This window comes from Camelus bactrianus, chromosome 23, assembly GCF_048773025.1.
Source record: "Camelus bactrianus isolate YW-2024 breed Bactrian camel chromosome 23, ASM4877302v1, whole genome shotgun sequence".
NCBI classification, from domain to species: Eukaryota; Metazoa; Chordata; class Mammalia; order Artiodactyla; family Camelidae; genus Camelus; species Camelus bactrianus.
The window spans coordinates 25,420,933-25,438,344 of record NC_133561.1 but is presented as its reverse complement, the minus strand read 5'-3'; the positions used below and the strand labels follow the sequence as shown (position 1 = coordinate 25,438,344).

The 17,412-nt window shown below is 38.3% G+C and overlaps 1 protein-coding gene across 1 annotated transcript; it reads right to left on the bottom strand.

Moving 5' to 3' along the window:
• Nucleotides 1-1,156: 1,156 nt before the first annotated feature.
• SPATA45 (spermatogenesis associated 45) lies at nt 1,157-7,584 on the bottom strand. Its single transcript, XM_045512458.2, has 2 exons — nt 6,598-7,584; nt 1,157-1,176 (listed from the first exon to the last, which is right to left on the bottom strand). Exons 1-2 carry the CDS (start codon nt 6,872-6,874, stop codon nt 1,157-1,159), a joined length of 297 nt encoding a protein of 98 aa, XP_045368414.1. The 5' UTR covers nt 6,875-7,584.
• Nucleotides 7,585-17,412: the final 9,828 nt, after the last annotated feature.

Sequence of the window (17,412 nt, the reverse complement as noted above, 5' to 3'; positions counted from 1 at the left end):
ATCTGCACACCTCCATATTGTCCCGTGGATTTTAGGGAAGTGGGGAAGGGCAAGAGGAACCAACCAAAATGCAAGGTTTGTGCTGCTTGCTGTGCTCTGAGTAATAAGTCCTGTGCCTTGGAACCAGCAGTCTTGTCTTCTATCAACGCCCGTGAAACAGGTGAACTTGACACTAAGTGTTTTGCCCTTTTTTTTTTGTCTTTTGGTGATTGCCTTTTTGAGAAGCAAAAAGTTAGTTTTGCATCCGGCTTTTTTTACATACCCTCAAACTTGAAGGATACTGTGCCCTGGCTCAGTCTAGCCAAGGTAGGATTTTAGGCCAGGTGACTGATTCATATCCCTTCCAGTATTAAAATGCTTTGGCTTATGAATCTCAGTTTTCTATGGAGGCAAAGGGGAACCAAATAAAAGGTGAATATTTCACTGATGTAAAAACAAATGTCAATAAACAGCTGGGTTCCATGCCAAGCAGTGCTCAGCTTGCCGTATGGAATAGGCTGTTAATAGGAATGGAATAGCAAGTAACCTGAACTGCAAAACAGGAACACAAGCCAGGTTAAAATTTGAAAACTAGCCTGCTATCCAAGCAGTGGTGACACAGAGGTGATAGTAGCCAAAAAGGATTTGGCCACAAGCTGAGTCTAGCAATGCCCAGTTTGGGGGTGGGCTGTGACATACAACGTGCTCTACAGGCACCTTATGTTACCTTCTCAAGTATGTACTTATTTAAATTATCAAAATCATAGCTCTAATCAGAGTACATTAATGTAATTAAGCAATAGAAGCAAGTGTTAATTTTGAGAAACTTTAATCTTCAACTTGGTTAGTGGAGTTGATCAACTTATTCCACTGATTTATAGAAACAATGTTAACTATTTAAATGTTTTAGATTAGTAAAGAGAAGATCGCTGTAAAGTGAACTTTTAGGTCATCTATTTTTGAAAGTATCTTTAATAACTCAAATTCTCTCCTCAAAACATCTAAGTCTAAATGATGGAATGAAGATGAAATATGTTTTACGTGATTCAGTATTTTCTTGGTGATCTAGTGAATAGTTTTCCTTGGCTTCTTTTATAATTAATATTTGTAAATAATTTAGACAGACATTGAAGTAGGATCAAAGAGATTGTTTTTTCTGTGTCTCTGGAGATGCACTTTATCCAAATATGGCATTATCTGAAAAATAAAAAATAAGAAGTATTTGTTATATAACTTATAATACATTTCATAGTTCCAAAATAACCATGAAGGTAGAGTGGACAAGTACTGTTTCACAGATACAGAAAGTAAGGTTTACATATGATCCAGCAATCCCTCTCCTGGGTATTTATCTGGAGGGAACTCTTAATTCAAAAAGATACATGCACCCCAGTGTTCATAACAGCACTATATACAATAGCCAAAACATGGAAGCAACTTAAATGTCCATCGACAGATGACTGGATGAAGAAGCTGTGGTATATTTATACAATGGAATACTACTTAGCCATAAAAAGAATAAAATAATGCCATTTGCAGCAACATGGATGGATCATTCTAAGTGAAGTAAGGCAGAAAGATAAAGAAAAATACTGTATGATATCACTCATATGTGGAATCTGAAAAAAAAAGGACACTATAAACTCATCTACAAAACAGAAACAGACTCGCAAACATAGTAAACAATCTTATGATTACCAGAGAAAGGGGGTGGGAAGGGATAAATTTGAGAATCTGAGATTTTCAAATGTTAGCCACAATATAAAAATAGACTTTTAAAAAAGTTTCTTTAGTATAGCACAGGGAACTATGTTCAATATCTTGTAATAACCTTTAATGAAATGAATATATGTGTGTATATGCATGACTGGGACATTATGCTGTATACCAGAAATTGACACATTATAACTGACTACAATTAAAAAAACTAAAAAAGTAAAGTTTAGAGACACTAAACGACTAAAAGCATCAGACTACTCAGTGGCAGAAGCAGAACTTGAACCCGAGTTCAGTGGATTGAATGTTTGTGTTCCCCTCCAAATTCTTATGCTGAAACCCTAATCCCAATGTGATGGTATTTGGAGGTGGGGCCTCTGGGAGGGAATTAAGTCATGAGAGTGGAGTCCTCATGAATGGGATTATAAATGCCCTTGTAGGAAGGAAGAGGCCAGAAAGCCAGCTAGCTATTTCTGCCATGTGAGAACACAGCAAGAAAACCAGGAAAAGGGCACCCCAAGAACCCAACCATGCTGGCACCCTGATCTCAGATTTCCAGCCTCCAGACCTGTGAGAAATAAATGTTTGTTGTTTAAGCCACACAATTGATGGATATCTGGATATCTTGTTATGGCGGCCTAAGCTGACTAAGACACCGAGTCTTCTGCTTTTAAGGCTAGTATGTTTAAGTAACACTGTCCCTCTTTTGGCCTCACGCCTCCAAGTGGAAGACTGAAGAGAGAGCTTGGAGATATCTAGCTAAGAAAACTCCTTCCCAGGTCTTCATATCATTATGGATAAAAGGAAAGAGGTGTCCCCAGAATTCCAAGTTTTCTCAGTAAAATCCCCAGCCTCCCTCACCCTTAGCACTCATGGTCTCGCCGCCACTTGAGACCATTAGGACTGATTTCATTCTGTCCCTTATCCCTGTTGACACTGGCTACCTCAAAGAGTCTGGGAGTTCTGGGTCATGTCACATGCCCTGGAGAGTAATCTTCATATAGCTCAAAGGGCTGCCATACATCCCCCACCCAGGACTTCCTACCGGCCCCCATCGTGCTGCTTTGTGTTTCCCCATGGCATTTACCTACCTACTGCTATTTGCCACCACCCACTAAAATACCCTGAGATTAATGAGGCAGGGATTGTATTCATTGTTGTATTGCCAAGCACAGAGAACAGCTCCTGGCAGAAAGCAGACACTCATAAATATTTGTTGAATGGATTAATAATTAAACAAGGAATGAATGAAATATGCTTCTTCCTCTAATACAGGTGTGTACAAAGGAAAAGAGTAAAGTGCCTTCTAATTTTTATTGTCTATGGCCAACAAAGTACACCTTCTTATCCTCTTCAATTTCTAAAGATTATTCTACAGCAGCAACTAAGGTGCCATGGGAAACTAGGTTTGTGAGCCATCACCCAAGGACATGGTACCAAGAGGAATGAGGTAAGGTCCATCATTATTTCTGCAAAAATATATTCCATGTCCTAAGTTTTATTCAGCCAGAAAAAAAAAATTTCCTGAGTGTCAGACACTATTCTAGGAACTGAAGAAAAAACAGTGAAAAAAATAGATACTCTCTCTGCTTTCAAGGTTAGCAATATGGAGTGACAAATACTCTGGAGGAAAAAAAACTTGGGTATGGTGTTATGGGTGCTGGGAAGTTCTTTTTATATAGAGTGGTTTCTGATTAATTGACTTTTGAATGAAGATCTGAATAAAGCAAGGGAAAGAGAGTTAGTTCCAGGTACAGGGAACAACATATGCTAAGTCCCTGAAGTGGGAACCGGAATGGTATGTCCTAGGAACAGAAAGAAAAACCATGATGGCTAGTGAAATGAGGCCAGGGAGAGTAGAGGAAATGAGGCTGAAAAGAAGAGCAGGGACTTGTTCATGGAGAGCCTGTAAACACAGGGTAAGGAGTGTGGATTTTATCCTAAGTGTGATTGAAACCATAGGCCAGTTTTGAGCAGTAAATGATGTATCTAATGTATGTTTTAAAAAGATCACTTGGCTGTTGTATGAAGAAGTAAATGTGGGAGGTAGCAAGAGTGGAGGCTGGGGGACAGTTGGGAGGCCCCTGCTATACTTTGGGAGAGAGATGATCATGATGGTAGCAGTGGTCAGATTCAGGACTGATTGTGAAGGAGGAGTTGACAGGACTTCCTGACAGATTGAATGTGGGACCTGAAACAAAGAAGAGAGTCAAAGATACCCTTAGATCACTGGCCATTTCCTGAGATGAGGGGAGGGCAGGGATGAGTATGTGTGTTTGCGGGTGAAGGATAGGAATTCTTTTTTGGCAGTGGTAAATCTGATATAACAGTAAGTAGAGGTGGCAGTCTGATAGCTGTGCCCAGTACTCAGGAGAAAGGTCGGGGCCAAAAATAGAAATATCAGTGTCATCAGACTAGAGGTGTAATAGTATGTAACAGCCTTGTAACAGGTTAAAGACCTCCCATCTGTCTAGGTTGAGACCACCTGAAAACTAAGTGTAGATGATGAGAAGAGGGCCCAGTATTGAGCTTTGGTGTTCTTCAACATTCAGAGGATGGGAGAGGGCCACCTTATATAAAGAGGATGTTATTTTCTAGTTAATGATGTTTATCATTTGATTCAACACGAACTTGTCAAGGTTCTACTAGTGCATCAAGGTGTAGAGTTCATGTCCCACCTCCTTATTTTACAAATGAGGACTTTCTGTCTGTATCTATCTGCTGGCCTCCTGGGCTAGCGGTCCTCTCATCCATTCTCAGTCTACTGTGGCACACCCAAACTTTTGGTTTGGAGTAGGATATGTTCTCTTTTGGGGTAAGTTCACCTTTGGCTGCTTTTAAGCTGATTCCTCCAATATGGATTTGTTTTCCAGTAACAGAGCCAACATTCTTACCTCCATCTATCTCTCAATTAATATAAACTCAGATTAGGAACAGAAGGGTATTATTGTTGACCTTTCCAAAACTTCACAGTATTCAGAATAAAGCAGGCACCCCCCCCAAAAAAAAATGTCAGCATCTTTCTCCATACCCAGGTACTTTCCACTTGTGGAAATAAAAAGAAAATAAGCCCCTAATAGCTTATTTATCCTTGATTAGAATTAAAGTTGAAACTGTAGAGTTTCAAGCAGAGATTAATTACAAAACCATGGGGAAAAAATTTAATAAACTTTTGAGAATACACAGTACTGGGTCATCAACAACTACCTACCATTTGTTTAGATAAGTGGTTCTCAAAATTCTTGGTCTCAGGATCCATTATACTCTTAAAAATTATTGAGGACTTTATTAAGCTTTTGTTCATGTTACCACATTAGAAATTTAAACTGAGAAAAAAATGTAAAACTCAAGAATACAAGTTCACATTCCATTAATGGTCAGAGTAATGATGTCACTGCACATTACATTGCTCCTGGAAGATTCTATTGTACTCCCATGAAAGCATGAGGATAAAAAGGCAAATAATATCTCAGTATCATCATGAAAGTAGCTTTGTTCTTATGGACCCCTGAAATAGACTTGAATATCCAGGGGACCCAGGATCACCCACTGAGAACTGCTAATTGAGGCTAAAAAAGGAAGCATATATTTATGTACCAATTACCATAACATTTAAATTAGGTGGGTACTTATTCTGTGTTTTGTCGTCATAAAGTTGAGATTCTGTTGGTCTGTTTTCTTAAAAGAAACAAAGAGCTTTTCTGCAATATTTAAAGGTTTATTTTTATGTTCCAGAATTGTTGGTTTATAGTCTTGATATCATGAATGTTGGCTATGGAAATTATAGTTGCTAGACTCTGTTTTGTAGAAAACCCTGTGTATTTATGTAAAGTGGTAAACTATGTTTGTCATAGGAGGTAGATTTTACCTTTCGCTAAAAACTTGTGAGAACTAACCTACAAGCTGTGGCTTAACTCATCTAATTCCAAGTAATTCAACCCAAATAAAAGATTGTGCAGATCTGCTTAGAATTAGAAACACTAAAGGCATTCCTCCTTGTAAAAGAGTTACTTTTTCAGTAAAATAAACAAATGACTGTTACATACTAACTTTAAACACACTGGAGAAATCTCAGTTTTCCACACTATGCTGCATTGCCCTCTCTAGCCCACTCACTAAGAACACCGGGCAAGCGTAAAGTCACAGCCTCCTCATCGAAGAAGTTAAATCTCCTATATGGCAGTTCTGTTGTTTCTGATCTAACTTAATCATTTGTTGGTTGTATTCAATATAATTATTCTCCCCTTTTTTCCCCAAATAAATGAAAAAAATACGATCAGTTTCTTGTCTTAAGAAAGAAGTATTCACAATTAAGGTATTTATCAGTTTCTCTTCCTCCTCCTCCTGCAAAATAATACCACCACCACCACCACCGCCACCACCACTGCTGCCGCTACACCCCACCCCCACCCCCACCTCCCTCCACATTTTATTATTGTTCCTCAGTGCTTCTTGATATTTATTATCAAAGTCGTATCTACTGTATCTCAATTTTGCACGTGAAATTTCGCAGAGGCAACAGAAATTGATGAGATAGAGAGGCTCTGAAGTTTTTATATTCTATTATAATTATTTATAACAACTTTTTTTCAAGATGTAGTTCTCAGGCTATCAGCATCAGAATCAGATGCTGCTGAGAATGCAGATTCCAGGACCCAAACTACAGCGTATTGAATGACCCAGCCTGGAGGTGGACCCTGGGATCCTGTAAGCCCAAGAAAATGAGAATCGCTGGTCTATGGTAGATTTTTCACCAACTAGTCTAATTTACCAATGAATTTAAAAAACTTCAGACAGATTGCCTTTCAGCAATACATATGAACCTCTTTCAACCTCAGAAATAACTCCTAACTTATAAATCCCTCCTGTTACCTGGGTGAGAATCCTACTGTAACATCTTACTTTTTAGTGGAAAGTGCCTTTTCTCCCTGTGAACAAGGAGACTCAGTTTGACCCAGGAGCTCCTGCCGCTGTCAGGAACAGGTTCTTTGATTTGGGCGTGGGGAAGGGACTTGTAGGCACCACTGAAATGCCTCTTTTGAACTCGCAGTAAGCTGATTTGGTTGCTTCTTTCCACCAAGCAGTTAGATTCACGCTTTTCATTTATCTTCTCCAGCAGATGTTGTTTGTCTGCTTTAAATTTTTCAATTAATTTACTGGTTCTGTTTACAGATGCCATTATGCTGACAAACTAATCATCAAGTGATTCTCGCTGTCCTGCAAACAAATGAAAAAAATACTGTCAGTCGCCTGCTTGACCTAGAAGCCAGTATTCGTAAGCAGGTATTTACCAGTGCCTCCAGTTACCTTTATCAGGTAACTACCTCACAATCAGGTATTTTCTCCTTCTGCAAAATATCACCACCACTGAGCACCCCAATCTTCATCCACTTTTTTTTATTGCTTTCTAAGGTCTTAATATTTCTTCAAGGGAAAAAAAATTCAAAAAGAGGGGATATTATAAGAAAATACATACTAGTTTTGAAAGTAATACTATGCATTGATTCTTGCTTTTAGGAATTTTTACTGCTTCTTCTGTTTATAAAAATATGTATGCATCGTAGGAAATTAAGAAAATATAGAAAAGTATAAGGTAAAAAACTAAAATCACTTGTGATCCAGAGACAACCCAGTTAACATTTTGGATGCTTTCCCAATAAATATCCAAAGGTAATTCATTATAAAAAGTGCAAAAAAAAAAAAAAAGACATCAAACTGGGTATGATAAAACATACATTTTAAAATATATGAGTGTTATTAACTATTCAGGAAATTTTGCTTGTCAGAAATATAAGTTTGTATTTCTAGGCATTTGAAGTACTTAAAAATCAGATATGCTGCAAAGGGAATGTAAAATATTTAAAGGACTTGTATTAACTAAGTTTTTAAATGGGCTGATTAGAGATGTTTAGTCTCAACTTAGGTGAACTGAACATTAATTTCAGAAAAAATAAGGGTGATCATTCCTTATATAATAATAATTTGATTTATAAATAGAATTCAAGGCTCATGTTGAAATCAAAAGTTGGCAGAAAGGTTTTTAATGTTTTAATTTTAGAAAATCAGTATTAACTTGAAATCTAAGTCACTATAAACATTCCTTTCAACACACAGAGGCTACTCTCAGATATTAAAAAACAACCTCACATTAACATTTTATACAAATGAACAGAACTTCCATTTACATGACTGTGATGGACTAGGTTACTCAGACAAACCATCTGGTGAAAATATTTTAAATGCTGGGGGAAAATTTTTTTTTAATTTGTTAATAACGAAATGACAAGAGAATAAGAAATGATCAGGCCTCAGATGAAGGGAAAGCAAGAACAAGGACCCAGTGAGGTAGACAGAACCTGTGCTTGCCCTGAGGACATTTTCTGATCCCAGAGGGTTAGAGAAGTAGCTTTGCTAACCTCTAGAACAAGGGACACAAAAATCAAAGCCCAAAGTGTACACACAATGGACAGTCTAAAGTAGACCTTGCCCACATTAGGTTGGGAACCAAAGGGTTACCCCCTCAGGGTAAGAGTGAACCAGAAATAAATTCACACTTGTCATCAACTCACAGGGAGAGTGTTGCCTTATTACTAACCACAGCTTTGGGGTGGAGGAGGGTCGAAATCCCTCCATGAAAAGCTATAAGAACTAGTTCATTCTTGTATACATTTTCAGCCCAAATTCATAACCAGCGTGGTTACAGGAAATGGCAAGTTGAGAAACAAGAGTGGTTGGTATAAGAAACAACAAGCTCAGAATTTAGCTGGAGGGGTTCTGGGCTGGGAAGACATCCAAGGACTTGACAAAAACAAACTCAAATAATTTCTGCAAGAACTTCATCCTAGGCCTCTGGAAACCCCCAACACTACTTTTTCAAAGGTGACAAACAGCCAAGAATAATCAGTCTAACACACAAGTAAATAAGGCATCATGAAGTGAGAACAGCAAAAACAAGCCCATGAAATCTACATACATTAGAAGCACCAGGCAGATTATACAACAATTACACATATTTTAAAGAAATATTAAACAGGTTTGCAACTGTCTTTGGGAAGCAAGAAACCAAAAAAGAATTTATAGAGATGAAAAAAATTTATGAAATAATTTTAAATTCAGTGTATGGGTTTAGCAGCAGACGTGGATTCAGATGAAGAGAGAATTAGAGGACTAGAGATAGATCGGAAGTAATTATCCTAAATGCAGCACAGGACAAAAAGAAACTATGAAAAAGTTAAATATGTGGAGGACACAGTGAGAGGTCAAACCTATGTGGAATGGGACGTGAAGAGGACAAGAATGAGACTGACACAAGATTTACATAGTTGAGAAATATCCAGAACTGATGGATGATACCAGTCCACAGACTCAAGAAGCTCAAAAAAGGGGGGGGGGGGGGGAATCAGAATTAAAAAAAAACAACCCACACTTAGATTACAGTGAGATTTGAAAAAAATAAAAAACTAAAAGAAAATCTTTAAAGCCAACAGAGAATAAAAGTAGGGGCAGTTGGACTAACAGCTGACTCCTCATCAAGTGACAACAGAAGCTGTAGACAAAGAAATTGTATTTTCAATGTACTATATGAAGAAGTTATATGAATGCTAAGTTAGTACATAAAAAGATGCTCAGCAGTTATCCCTAATTATCAATCATTAGGGATCAATCAATACTACAATTAGATACTACTACAAACCACTAGAATGGCTAAAATTAAAAAGATTGACCAAATCAAGTGTCGGTGAAGATGTGGAGGAACTGAAACTCTCATACTCTGCTAGGGAGAGTGTAAAATGGTACAACCACTTTGGAAAACAGTTTGGCAGCTTCTTAAAAAGCTAGACATACAAACATTCAAAATTTGAAGTACAGTTTCAACTGAGTACATATTGCTTTTGCACCATCATAAAGTCAAAAAATCATACAACAAACCGTTGTTAAGTCAGGGACCATCTGTACTTTAAACATGTGCAATTTACTGTGTGTCAATTATATTTCAGTAAAGCTGTTAAATAAAATTGGGATTAGCATCTAGCACATTGCATGCTACATATCAGGTGGTTAATAAATACTTGCTGAATGAATGAAAAGTATTTTACTTATCAGACAATTTCTTTTCACTTAATATTAACATTGTGAGACTTTTTCATGCCATTATATGTGTCATTAGTAATAAAAAATGTAATATTTGATGACAGTAGTCTATCATACCAACTTACAATAATTTCTTGTTAGACTTTGAGGTTGTTTACACTTTGAACACTTTGAAGTGACAAAAAATCACACACGTTGTTTTAGGAAACCCACCAGAGTCATCAGTTTTCCATTCCTAAATACACAAAAGGAGAAGAGGTATATTTTCAAAGTTTCCTGGGCTAACCAACAAATCTTACGAAGAGGAAGTTACTTGAAGAAAATAATTGCCCTGCACAGACGGAAATGCTTTAAGGGAGAATGGAATTCCTGACTTTTTTTCTCCTCCCTCTGCCCAGAGCCAAGAGAAAGACTAGGAGCTCCTGAATGATTCTTAAGAACTGTCTCAGGCCTTTATTGCCACAATAATGATGTAAAACTCAGCAGCATGCAAAAATAAACATTTATTCTCATGCTCAATAGTGGATTGATGGGCTTCAGGCTTGAGAATCTGGGTGGGACTGACTCCTAGCTGAGGGCTGAGTTGAGGACTAATGTTAAGACGTTAGGACTAAGAGAAACAAAAAAAACCTATTTTTCTCTAATCCATTATCACAGACAGGATCTAATTCTCCTATGCTTATTTTATTCCTGGGAATTTTAAGAGCATAAAATAAACTCTTTAAGATAAAGGATATGAGAGGAAAACAAAGTTTTTTACTGAGCTGCAATTTAATTTTTCCATCTCTGGCATATACAGCCTTTCTGTTTTAGCTTTCTCTTTCCTGTCTCCCTTGTGATACAGTAAAAATGGATGTGGGGTGAGAGGAGGGCCGTGTCCCAGATCTCGGTTGAGTCATTGGGATGTGCCATGCCAAGTGTGGGTCCTGGGCTTCCTGCAGGAAAGAATTCAAGAGCAAGCCACACTTGAGGAAAAGTATATTTATTTAAAGAGATACATACTGCATAGAGTGTAGGCTGTTTCAGAAAACGAGAGAAAGGCCACGAGGTGTGGGGGTTGGGTGCTCAGGTTAAAGTAAAAGTAGATACACACTCCACAGACAAATTGTGGGCCATTTCTGAAGATAAGGGAGCAAAAAGAGCTGTGAGGGGCAGTGTTGCCGGTTTTAATGGCCTCATTGGCTTCAGTGCTAATAAGTGGGAGGACCATTCTAACTACCCTGGGGAAGGGGCTGGGATTCCCAGGAATTTGGCCATTGCCCACTCTTTGACCTTTTATGGTTAGCCTTGGAACTGTCATGGTGCCTGTGGGCATGTTATTGATCATGCTAATATATTACAATGAGCTTATAATGAAGCTCAAGGTCTATTAGAAGTCAAATCTTCCACCATCTTGAGCCTCAAGGCCAAATGGGAGTTGAATCTTCTGTCATTTCAGTATTAATTGCTGTGTCATTCCTTGAATGGCTGTGCCCTGTCCCCTTCCCTCCTATCTCACTTGGAAAATCCTTGACTTTAGACGTCATATCTTTTACATTAACTTTTGGAGTTTCAGTTCTGTGTAATATAGGCGCCCAATAAAAAGCAGTTGAGAAACTGGCCTCCTTAAAGGTATAAATCCAATAATATTTGCTCACATATATAAAAGATAATGTACAACTCACCAGGAAATGATCCCTTGGTTTTCAAGTGATTTAAGTAAACAGTTCTTTAGGCAAGACGTCAATTGCAGAAATGAAAAGAGAAAAGAGAAGACATCTTTTCAACATTGGACTAGCAAGTTTAAATTGAAAGAAAGCAAAATATTTTACACACTCAATTAACACTAAATAATTAAATTGGCCTTAATCTTGCTAACTATTCCAATCACCAATTAATTATCCAGTGTAGTGAAAACAAGAAAATATGGATGAACTAAATCTACAAATAGTTCCAATACCTTATTTTTGTCATTAATTTCAATTTACTTTTGCTAGAGATACTAACTTGTCAGAAATTAAAGTTTTTAAAGTTCTGTCTCCTTCAATACTTTTACTGTTTATCTTCTCTAAAGGATGTACAATTGGAAAACAAATGGGGACATGACTAAAGGAACGAAAAAAGAAAAGATAATTGCCTCTTATGTACTTTTGAGCTAATTTATATTTTGTTAAAAGCCCATTTGTATAGATTTACTGCAAGCGAAATGTAGATGTCTTGGTTAAAAATTCACTAAGAAGATCACAGAATTCAAACTCTTACTACAGATTATGTGAAAACTGGAGCCAACTAAAATTAGACAGAGCAATAATCTAGTGGTAAAAGCATGGAATTTGGAGTCAAAAAGACTTGATTCCTATTCAAGCTATGCTAACTGGATGACCTTGGTAAATAATACCCAAATCACAGAGAGTCATAAGGATTCAGTGAGCTAATATGTTATCGAGAACTTAATACAATCAAACCTCAACAAATATTAATTAGTCACTGTAAAAAAAAGATTTATTTAAGTGCATAAATATATAGTATTTTTGTCCCCCTAGTTATTAAATCTGTTTACTTGGCATGTAATCAGGATAAGCTTCATAATTTGTGGGGCCCAGTGAAAAATGAAATGGCAGGACCCCTTGCTGAAAAATCATTGAGAATTTCACAATGGTGACAGCAGAGTATTAAACTAAGTGGGGCAGGATGGTGCTTGTGTGTTGTAAAGGTCACATGCCTGTAAAACTGGCTGTACATGTGACATAGGAACAGGTTGATTCCTGTGGTTAATTCATCATAAAAATTCAGTTTTACAGTCTCTTGAACGGAGATAAGTAATGTTCCGAATCTATGGCTTTTTAAAGGGCTTTGAAAATATTAAGCACATATATACAACAGATTCTCATTAGTCATGGATTTTGTATTGGCAAATTCGCCTAGTCACCAAAATGTACTTGTTATCCCATAATCAGTACTGTGGTACTTTCACTGTCATTCCCAAACATGCACAGATTAGTGGAAAATCTGAGTCTCCCTGAGATGCATGTCCCCAGCTGAGGTAGAACAAGGCAGCTGTCTACCTTTTGCTTTCAGCTCTTGGACCACAAACGTGTCCTTTTTCTGGTCTTTTTAGCATCTTTTTTTTTTTTTTTTTTCATTTTGGTGCTTTTTTTTAATGGCTTTGGGCTTGTTTTGTTTTGTTTTTCAGGGGGGACGTATTTAGGTTTATTTATTTATTATTATTTTTTAATTCAACTGGAGGTACGGGGGATCAAACCCATGACCTTGTGCATGCTAAGCACACACTCTAGCACTGAGCTATACCCTTCCTCCATTTTGGTGCTTTTTGTTGACTTCGCTGTTAGAATGCCCCCCTACATAGTGCTGAATTGCTGTGCTGTGTTCGTAGGCAGTAAGAAGGCTGTGATGTGCCAAGCGTGTGTTAGATAAGCCTTGCTCAGGGCTGAGTTATAGTGCTGTCGGCTGTGAGCTCGATGTTACTGAATCAATGATGTGTGTTACATATGTGTCTTTAAACAGAAACACAGATAAAACAAGGTTATATATTGAATGACAAAAATGTGACCAGAGGCTCGCAAGAATCTAATCCTGTATTTCCCCCTAAGGGCAATAGCTCAGTATTTGTTAATCCAGTTTTCGGTGCCACTTTATATAACATAACTACTGAAATGACAAGACTCAAATGTGTGTGTGTGTATATACATATATATAGATTTTGGTAATAATTCAGTTCAGTAATAAGATATATTACTATTTCTACAGGTATATTAGAATAAATTACCTTTAGAATACAGCAACCCAAAGCCTATTTGAAGTCCACTGGTGTGGATCAGCCTACTGAGACGTTACCCCAGCGATGGAATATTCTGATCTGTGCCATTCCAACTTTGTTCTATTCATAGAATCCTGGTTAAGAGGAGTTTTGGATCAGAGAGATCATTTAGTTATCAGCCATGTGTCCTTGACTCTCTCTTTTTTTTTTTTTTCACTGGAGGCACTGTAGATTGAACCCAGGACCTTGTGCATACTAAGGACGTGCTTTACCACTGAGCTATTCCCCACCCCCTCAATCTCTCTTTCTCTCTCTCTCTTTTTTTTTTTTTTTGGTGGGGGGAGGTATTTAGGTTTATTTATTTATTATGGGAATTGAACCCAGGACCTCATGCATGCTAGGCATGCACTCTACCACTGAGCTATACCCTGCGCCCCAGCCCAGTGAAGCCTTTATGCAGTGCCTTACACTTGGCTTCTTTGATCATTTTCATTAGATTCTCTTTCAGAATGTAGTCAAAATTTAATATAACCATTTCAGGTTGGGTGGCTCATAAGGCAGCTGTTCTTGCAGCCATATCAGCCAAATTATTTCCATTGGTTTTATCTGAATTTAATTTTGAATGCTCAGGCACCTTAACAATGGCAACAACAGATGGAAGTTGGATTATCCCAATTTCTGTTCTTAATCTGGTTTCCTGCCTAAAGTCAAGAATCTTCTTTGTTTCCAAAGTGCAAAAGTCAGGGACTACCACAAAGTAACTATCTGTTTAGATGTTTGCATGTTTACCTTCTGCTCGGGTGCAAGTTCTAAAGAAAACCTGGACTTCTGTGTGCTGGGCTAAAGTAGCAGTTGGCAGCCGAGCTATCTCAGTAACTTCAAAGGAGGAAGTGATTGCATACTCGGCACAATATTTTCCTTTGCCATTTTTCAAATAAGAACTATCAGTAAACTGTGAAATTTCAGCATTAGCACTAAGGATTTCTTGTAAGTCAGCTTTAGGGATTAATAACTGATCAGTCAGGGTCAGATAGTCATGAGGAGTTTCATCAGTAGGTAAAGGGAGAAGGCTTACAGGGTTAAGGCTGTTGCAGCAGGAAAGGGTTGTGTGAGGAGAAGACAGGAACAATACTGCAAGTGAATTAAGACAGCTTACAGAAAGGCGTTGAGCGTGATGAAAATTGAACAAGCTTTCTACTGCATGGGGAACAGATGACGAGTGGAGAACTCATAAGTATTTCCTCAGTTGATTTTGTAAGAGCTGCTGCTGCTGCTGAAATAGCTCTCTTGCATGGAGGAAGGCCTCTGGCCACAGGGTCTAATTGTTGATAGCATTAGCCAAAGGGTCAGTGTTGATCTCTGTGCCTTGAGTGAGCACTCCTAAGGCATTATTCCTCCCTTTTGTAAACAAACAGGGAAAAATGGAAGCTGGTAATGAGGACATCCTAAAGCAGGTGATCTGAGAAGTCTGCTTTTCAGGTCCTGGAAAGACTGAAAGGTGTTTTCTTCCCACTCTAAGGGATCTGATTGTTCAGCTTTGAGCAATGTATAAAGAGAGTGGGCAGTTTAGGAAAAATTCGGTATCCAATTCTCACAGTGCCTAGCCAGCCCCCCAAATCCTTGAAGTTATCTTTTGGTCTGTGGCTATCAAAAATTTAATACATTTTATCCTATCAGGATCTAAAAGGCATCCTTGATCTGAGATCATGTGTTCTAGATATCTGACTTGCATTTGGAACAAGTCGCAATTGCTCTTTAGAGACTTAATGAATTTTAGTTGCTAACAGTTTGAGGAGACAGATGCTATCTTGCCCACTTGCTTCCTTAGAAGAGGAACACAGAAAAAGCTCATCAACATACTGTAAGAGGGTAGACCCTTGTGGAAAAAATGACGTCTGCTAAATCTGCTTTTAAGATCTATGAAAAGTAGGAAGGACTTTCAGTATAGCCAGGTGTATTGTTGTCCTTCCCATGTGAAAGCAAATAAAACTTGACTTTCAGGATCCTCTGGGATGCTGAAAAAGGCACTATAGAGCTCTATTACAGTGAAAATTTTACCCTCTGTAGGTATTGCCATTAAAAGGGTATAAGGGTTAGGGATGACAAGATGAAGCAGGATAATAATGTTACTAATAGCCCTCAAATCTTGGACAAATTTCCATCCTCTTCCTCAGGGCTTCCTAATAGGGAGACTGGGTGTAGTACAGGGACTGGTGCAAGGGACTATGAGGCCTTGTGGCTTACATTCCTCTATGACTGGTTTAATTCCTGCTAAGGCCTCAGAATTTAAAGGATACTATTTAATGCTTGGAAGAGGCTTATCAGGGTCAATTTGAATTTGCATTGGGGGAGCTAAATGAATCCACTTAATATTGGCTGTGAATTTTGCCCTTAATTTTTCAGGGACTTCTTCGAGGAATTTTAAGTTTATATTATCTTCCAAGCTTGTCTTAAGGGCAAAAACCGCTAGTAGGTTTGAGGAGCTTGGAATGCCATTAGTTGTTGAGGGGATTGAATCAGTCTCAAGGATAATGTCCCCTTTTTGAGAAAAAGAGATGACAGCATGATGTTTCTCTTAAAAGTCTCATTCTAGGAAGTTGACAGGAGCAGAACTGACCAATAGGAAGGAATAGTTGTCCTGGAGGAAGCCCGATTGGAAAGGGAAAGGAAGGGCTTATAAACTCTAGAGGGGTTATTAGATATTCTCACCATTTGAATTTTCTCAGTGCTCTGAGGAAGTGGTTGTTTGAGGTTGGTGGAGTTGAGCACAGATGTGTGCTCTCCAACTCCAGTGTCAGTTGTGACAGGAATGACCTCATTTCCAATCATAAGGGAAGTGTCCCCAGAAGATTAAGGGGAAGGATTGGAAAAACCCCTTGTTCGTCCTTAGAACAGGCTCAGTCCATAAGAGGAGCTAAAGGCTTAACATGGGAGGATTGCTTAAAGTGTTTTAGACTAAGGCAATGCTTTTTTCCAATGACCAGGTTTCTTACAAAAATGGCAGACATTTTTAGAGGCTTTAATTTAGTTTGTTGAAGCCTCTGGAAGGAGTATGACAGCTTTTGAAGCTGTAAATTCACTTTAGTGGCCTTTTGCTTATTTGAATTTTGAATTGTCTGGGCCAATTGGTTTGCCAGATTAACCAAATCAGGAGTTGCCATAATTTCCCAGTCAAATTAGGCTTGCTTTACTAGAATTGTGAGATTGTCGTCTGGGCCACTTACGAACATGGAGTGGAAGGCCACCTTTGTTGACTCTGCTTCTAAAGGGTGTCCAGAGTTTTCCTTAAAAACAATTTCAAGTTGGCTGTAATAGTCATACACAGGTTCATCAGTCCTTTGAGTGCATTCTTGGATTTATTCCAATCAACAGGTTTTGGGAAGGCCTGGGGGATGGCTTCATATAAAGTTTTTGCCATTTCTTGAGCTTTGGATCCATCTATCAGCTGGCATAATCCATTGGAGATCCTCTAAAGGATGATTCCAGCCAGCTTTAGCCATACAATATTGGGCCTGACCTTCTCTTAGGAGCAGCTGGACTAATTAATAAAGATCAGGAAAGACAGGCTCATAGATTTGAATGACAATGTTAAATGCCTCTGCAAAATGGGAAGGATCCTCAGTAACCTTGGGAAATTCTTTAGCTATAGCTAGCAATTCTGCTCAGTCCAAAATGTGTACATTACATTTAAAAGGGTGTCCTCATTGTTGGGTTTATATTTAAATGGATCAGTTTGAATTGGCTGAATGAAAGAGGCTGGGGCTGGGGGATCAAGGAGGGCCTCTGGGTCTTGGGGATAAAAAGGGAGTTCAGCAAAGGGAAGGGGAGAAGAAAGAGGGGTGGGGTGGAGGACAGACTTGAGGAGCTGG

Excerpts from the sequence above, each read along its gene's own strand:
- SPATA45 (XM_045512458.2), bottom strand. The coding sequence starts at position 6,874 with ATGGCATCTGTAAACAGAACCAGTAAATTAATTGAAAAATTTAAAGCA. Across the intron at positions 1,177-6,597 it reads AAGGCACTTTCCACTAAAAA|ATAATGCCATATTTGGATAA; the intron begins GTAAGATGTTAC and ends TTTATTTTTCAG.